Below are 6,195 nucleotides of genomic sequence, written 5' to 3' on the forward strand. Positions count from 1 at the left end.
TTGCTCCAGAAGCTCCAGCACTAAGCCGCTGGCTGAGCCCACCCCCTTTAAACGAGACAGGACTTCTCAGCCTCAAGAGAAAGGGAGCTAATGTTTGCTGTGGTACTCTTGAGATCCCAGGTATCTGCAGCAGGATCTTCTAGGGAAGTCCACACACACCTGCCGCCCCTTAACTCACCATCGAGTTAAAATTCTCTCAGGAAGCTGCCTTGGGAAGAAGACTCCTGTGGATTGGCTGAAAGTCACAGATTTACTGGGTCACTACTCTGCTCCCACATGGAGCGTGTGTTACTTTGATTCTATTCAGATATATTTAATCACAGAAACTATGCAGTGCACAGAGAGGAACAGTCACCATGAGCTTGGGCTTCCTGCCTTCCAGCTCGCAGGTCCCTGGTTCTTGCCCTCCCTGTTTCTTACTCTGCCACGCTTCCCAGTGGACCCTCTGATTCCAAAATTAGGTCACCGCTTCATCCTGTCACCCTAGTCCAGAACAGACGTGAGTACGGGACTCACTCCAACCCAAGATAAGGTTTATTGGTCCATTTTGGTCACCACAGATTCATGGTTAACAATGCAGAACTCAATTTTGTAATTTAAACAAAACAACCCCTACGTCTCTCCTGGGGTGAATTTGCCATAAGGATAATACCAAGTTAAGTGCACAAAGGACAAAAGATGCCAAAGCAACTCAGAGCTCACCCTCCCTGAAAAGTCCAGCAGCACAGAAACGCAATGGAAGCTGCCACCTAGCGGCCAGCCACACACATCAGGCCCAGCTTTCTGGCTTCCAGGCCACCTGGTCCTGATCTCCTGCAAAAACCACAGCACCATATCCCAAGCAATCCCTCCTCCAGAGTCCCAGTCCAAATCCCGAAATACAACAACCCAAGGCTGGCCCATGACACAGACTATGTCATGTGGAAATCCCCTCTGCATTTGAACGTCAGTTTCCTGTCCTACGGCCTCATAGGGATGTTACAAGAAGCAGAGACAGCTGAAATGCTCGTCTTCTAGAGCGTATACACAGTGATTCTGATGTCCGTCGCCTCAAACACCTCCTCGATCATCGCAGATACGTTTCCCCATTGCAGACCATCGAGACCACATCCGATCCTAAAAAAGATAAAACATGTCCTTTGGTGATGACGAAGGGATCCAGGAGACTGGTCTTTCCCGCCTCCTTTGGGCTCTCTCCACCCACAGCATAAAAACGGAGCCACCTGGGCTCACTCCTATGGGCGAGGTGAAAGCCTGCAGTCTCGCGTGGTCACCACAACCATCCTGGATGGCCCTAACACCCCACAGCTGCCGCTAGTCTGACAAGAAGACAGCACTTTCCCATCGTTTCATACTGCACGCAGACATTCACTCTGCCATGAGGAGGGAGACTCGCGATCCCACTCTCCCTGTTCAGATGAAAGCTGACTGGAGATGGACAGGAAAGATTGGTGTAAAGGGAGAAAGGGACGAGGAGCAGGATCTCTGCAAAAGAGGCGGGCAGGGTGAAAGGCTGGGAATGCCCAGCTGCCTGTAATCTGAGTAAGGTCTTAGCCACACCCTGGTGAGAAAACCCAATCTGTCCATAAAACTATCACCCTGACACCTTTCTTCTAAGATTCTACTCTATTGATCCTCAGCATCCCTAGAGACAAACCTGAGGCCTGAAATTGCTAGTTTCCTGTCATATGATAATTAAGCCCTTGAAATTTTGTTATTTAAAAAGTTTCTGCCGGGCGTGGTGGCGCACGCAGGGTCAGCTCCTCTACCACCCACCAACACAAGCAGGCACGCAGGGTGAAAGGCCGCACAAGTCACAACATTCTGGACAGAATTAACAAGTTTGGGAGACCAGACGTGGCCGGACAGGGAAATCACAATTGCCCAGGCGTGGTTCTTTGGCAACACTGCTTCAAGCTTCCGGCAGAGGACGCCCGGAGTCCAACAAGTGCACGGAATGCAGGCGGCTCGCCCCTCTAGTGGGCTGAGGCAGGCCGCAGGTGTCTAACTGCTTATCCTGGTCCACTCAACCTCAGCTGAAAACGGCGACGCCTTGGCCCAAAACAACTGCCACCTGTAAACCTAGACTTTCGGTTAAGCTTTGAAGCTGTCTTTGGGAAAGACCATAAACCCCACCCATCAAGGTATCTTCTGCTAGGCGCTGGGTGTCCTTGCCTGGGCATAGAGAGGTCGGTGACGCCATTCTCCAGACAATGCAACTTCATGGCCTCTACACTCTTCTGCAAGTTTTCGTAAGTTGGCTTATGGGAAGCCCTTTTCTTCGTAATCTGAATACAAAGAAAAGATTCAAGCTCTTGTTAGCCCAAAATAAGTCAATGAAAAAGTCATTCATGTCCTCCACCTCCTGATAATTAAAAGAATGAACGCCTTTTTACAGATTACTCGAGAGCAGAGATAACAAATGTCATACTGCCCCCCTCACACTGTTAGGAGGCCCCCAAACTCCACTACATAACGACTAAGAACCCCAGACTCTGCCATGAGCTTGGTAAGCTGCCCACGGTGTCTAAGCAGGTAGGCAAGTCTCCGTGCCACCTCCGAGAGGCAAGCTGTATTTTGTAGCAAGAAGAACCTAGAGCGCCTGAAAACTGCTGGTAAATGTCGCTCGCTCACTTTTTGTTTCTCTACCAGAGAACAAAGAGGAGTTGGTAGTTGTCCCAAATAAAAGCCCTGAAAGCCACATGAGCCTTAAGATCAGAATTCAGCAGGGCGCGGACCTCTCCCGACTGTTTGCTGTCCACGCCGCCCGCTATCATCACCAAGGAAGCCAGAGGACCAAACGGACAGGTGGAGAACCCCTCATTCCAGCGCAGCGGGAGAGGAGCTGCGTGTTAACCCCTCCGCAGGGTAAGAGACAGAGTAAGAGAAAAAGCCCTCTGGGAAATTTGTCTCTTGAGATATTTCTTTTTTGGGGGGTGGGGGTACTAGAGGTGGAACCCAGGGGCTTTCTACCTCCAGAATATACTCCCAGACCTATTTTATACTTTATTTGGAAACAGGGTCTCACTAAGTAGCTGAGAACCTCACTAAGTAGCCGAGGCTGGCTTCGAACCTGTGCGATCCTCCTGTCTCAGCCTCCCAAGCGTGGGGATTACAAGCATGCCCACCACGCCCGGCTCTCTCGAGACATTTCTATCTCATGTAACAAGAAAAGAGAGGGCAGGGGACACCCTTCGCTTCTGCTAGTCTCAGAACACAGCCGGTGATGGGGCACCCTCACTGTGGAGAGGCAGCTCCTGCTCCTGCACCCCTAGCGCCCCACATGGCCGGAGCCACCGCGCCTGAGCTGGCTGAGATGGGAAGGTTCCTGCACCCTCTCGTCTGGAAAGGAGTGGTACCGTCAACGCGCGCGCTCGAGCACACACACGCCACAGCCCGCCAGCTCCAACCCTCACACACACACGATTCAGCCCCATCTTACCAAGTAATAAATGTACCGCCCATCCCTCTTCAGAACAGCCACTTCGCCAGGTTTCTTTTCTAAAAAGTTATTTAATAGTTGAAAATCAAAACCAAAACAATTTCTACAGTCGCATATGAATTCTTTGCCCGTCAGCCTTTCCAAATATTATATTCCTCATCTTAAAGCTTACTTACAACTATGTTCCCTCACAATCCAACAATACTAACTGCAACTAATTCCAAATATACCTTCACTTATCCACTAAAATAACTTTAATACTGCTTTGTTTTAGAATGTACCATTCTTAAATTGCCAAATGTACGTTCATTTAATAATTTTATAGAGTTGTGTTAAATATTATGAGCATATTAAAACATTTTTAATTATTAAGGGTATCTTCCTTAAAAATAACACAAAGCAGTAAGAAACTGCTTGATTTTGTGACTTTTTTTTTTTTTTTTTTTTTGGTACTGGGGATTGAACCCTGGGGTATTCTACTTCTGAGCCACACTCCCGGTCCTTATTTTAAGGCAGTCTCACGAAGTTGCTGAAGGCCTCCTAATTTGCTGAAGCTGGCTTTGAACCTGTGATCCTCCTGCCCCAGCTTTTTTTTTTTTTTTGGTGGTACTGGGGTTCCTGGAAGCCTTTCTACCTCCGGCTACACGCCCATGGGCTACACTCCCAGACCTATTTTTATACTTTTTTATGTGGAAACAGGGTCTCTTAAGCCAGCAGGGGCTGGCTTTGAACCTGAGCGATCCTCCTGTCTCTGCCTCCCAAGCGCGGGGATGACAAGCGTGCGCCACCACGCCCGGCTCTGCCTCAGCTTTCTAAGTACTGGGATTATAGGTGTATGCTACGATGCCCAGCTTCCACGCGTGATTCTAATGCACATCTTTGATTTTAAGTCACTGGTAGAAAGCGATGGCAGATTCTAAAGAGGAGGTTTTTAAACTCCTCTTTGGAGGGAAAGCTGAATATCAGCGAGCAGCAGATGCTGAGTGCCAAGCTCGCCCCAGTGGGTTTTTTGAGCACTCTGACGATTCTACTCCTTAGAAGTTCCAAAGAAGTTTTATGATACAGGAGGAAGAAATGAGAATCTAATTATTATAGAATTGAAGTTTGGTGTGATAAGAGCCCAAATCAAAGGTCGTTCTTTTGAGGGAAAACCTGAAGAGTTAAAAGCACTGTCACTGGGAGCCCCGGGTGTCGTAGTAAGTAACCAGGGATCAAGACACTCTGACCAGGGCAAAGCAGGGAAGCTGTTTCCAAAACTCACGTTGATTTATCAGTTCCTGCACCCCTCCAAATTTCTTCTTGAAGAGCACAGCTATCCCAGCTCCCATGCGACAATCCTCACTGATACAGTGGGCTAGAGAGTCTGTTTTGGGGCATGCAAAAAGGTCTCCTTTCACGTAAGTGATCTAAAATGGGCAAAGAGAAAAAAAAATGTTTTATTAGATACAGAAAATACTAAGCTGTTTCTTTTATACTGTATCCCCTCTTCCCGCACCTCCTGCAATGTGAACTAAAGCCGATCTCCAGGATTTACGGAGTTAACCACAACGAATTACAGGATGTGTAAAAGTGATGGATGGTCCCCGCCCGGGGTCGTATTAGCCTTTAAGTAAATCAGCTACAGGGAAACAAAAAAGGCAATCCAATTATTGGTTTAATTAAAAAGTGTTTATGCTTTTGACCTCAATTATTCTGAATTTCCGCTCACTGATAAGTTAATAGTTGTTACGCACTCTGCTTCCTTCTGGATCTTCATTAAGGCTGCTGGCCATGATACTGAGTCGCTATTTCCAGAATTTAAGTGTTTCTTCTGCTAAGGGAAAGGAAAAGCAAGTGAAAATGTTTAGGCAGCCTGAGTATACTCTGTTCAGATTGCCCTGACCCTCCACCCCTTCCTGGATTTCTTCCCCACGGGTTTATCGTAGAGTGTGCCTTTGCTCAGCCCCGAGGACGCAAACAGAACGGCTCTGGTGCAGCGGAGGTTCGCAGGGGCTCTTTCTGGCTTCCCAGGAGTGGAAGCGACAGAGGCGGCCTTAGACACGCCCCTTCGCTCTCCTCCGCCGGCTCCGAGCGAGGACTTAGGATTCTCTCCTTTTCTCTGCAGGGCCAGAGTTGTTTCCCAGTGGATGTGGCTTACAAAAGGAAGGAGCTACCCTTCACCTGGACGGGGCTGGCCGTCAGGGGCAGGGCTCGGCCCCGGTCCAGGCAGGCAGGAGCAGAGCCGCGCCCCGGGCGGCCAAGCCCGCCCAGGCCTGGCTCCGAGGGCCCCAAGATGGCCGCGCCCGCAGCCGTGGGCGGAAGCGAGCCGCTCTAGCCCGCCAGCCGCCCGCTCTCGGTGGTGGCGGCGCGGCACTTCCGGCGGTAAAGGCCGCAGTCTCCCGCCACCCAGCCGGGCATGCGCAACGAGACCCGACCGCGAGTTGGGGCGAGCGGCGCTTGCGCATTAGCCCCAGAGGCGAGCCTCCAAGGCCGCTTCAAAGGGGATGAGTTGGCGGAGGGGCGAGTTAGCGCCTGCGTAGTACCACGCTCGGGGGCGGCGTCTGCGGGGAAGAGGCTGGAGCGTCCCACACGCGCCTGCGTGGTCCGTCGGCCGGAGGTGGCGGCAAATCACGGGAGTGGGCGTGGCCTTTGAGGGCGCCTGCGCAGTGCGCCGCGAAGGAGGGGCGGGGCGGGCCTGGCCGGGGCGAGGGGGCGTGGCCTCGGAGGCGCCTGCGCGGAGGCGGTTGGAGGGAGGCCCGATTCCCCTTTGTTCG

The 6,195-nt window shown here is 51.0% G+C and overlaps 1 protein-coding gene across 1 annotated transcript; it reads right to left on the reverse strand.

The window, feature by feature from the left end:
- Nucleotides 1–1,013: 1,013 nt before the first annotated feature.
- Nucleotides 1,014–5,214, reverse strand: OARD1 (O-acyl-ADP-ribose deacylase 1; the record flags this gene model as incomplete). The annotated part of the gene is made up of 5 exons (XM_080700352.1): nt 1,014–1,116; nt 2,176–2,288; nt 3,443–3,501; nt 4,704–4,848; nt 5,176–5,214. 5 exons carry the CDS (start codon nt 5,212–5,214, stop codon nt 1,014–1,016), a joined length of 459 nt encoding a protein of 152 aa, XP_080556478.1.
- Between the last annotated feature and the right edge of the window lie 981 nt (nt 5,215–6,195).

Source organism: Muscardinus avellanarius (genome assembly GCF_963383645.1).
Source record: "Muscardinus avellanarius genome assembly, chromosome: 8".
In the NCBI taxonomy this organism is placed as follows: Eukaryota; Metazoa; Chordata; class Mammalia; order Rodentia; family Gliridae; genus Muscardinus; species Muscardinus avellanarius.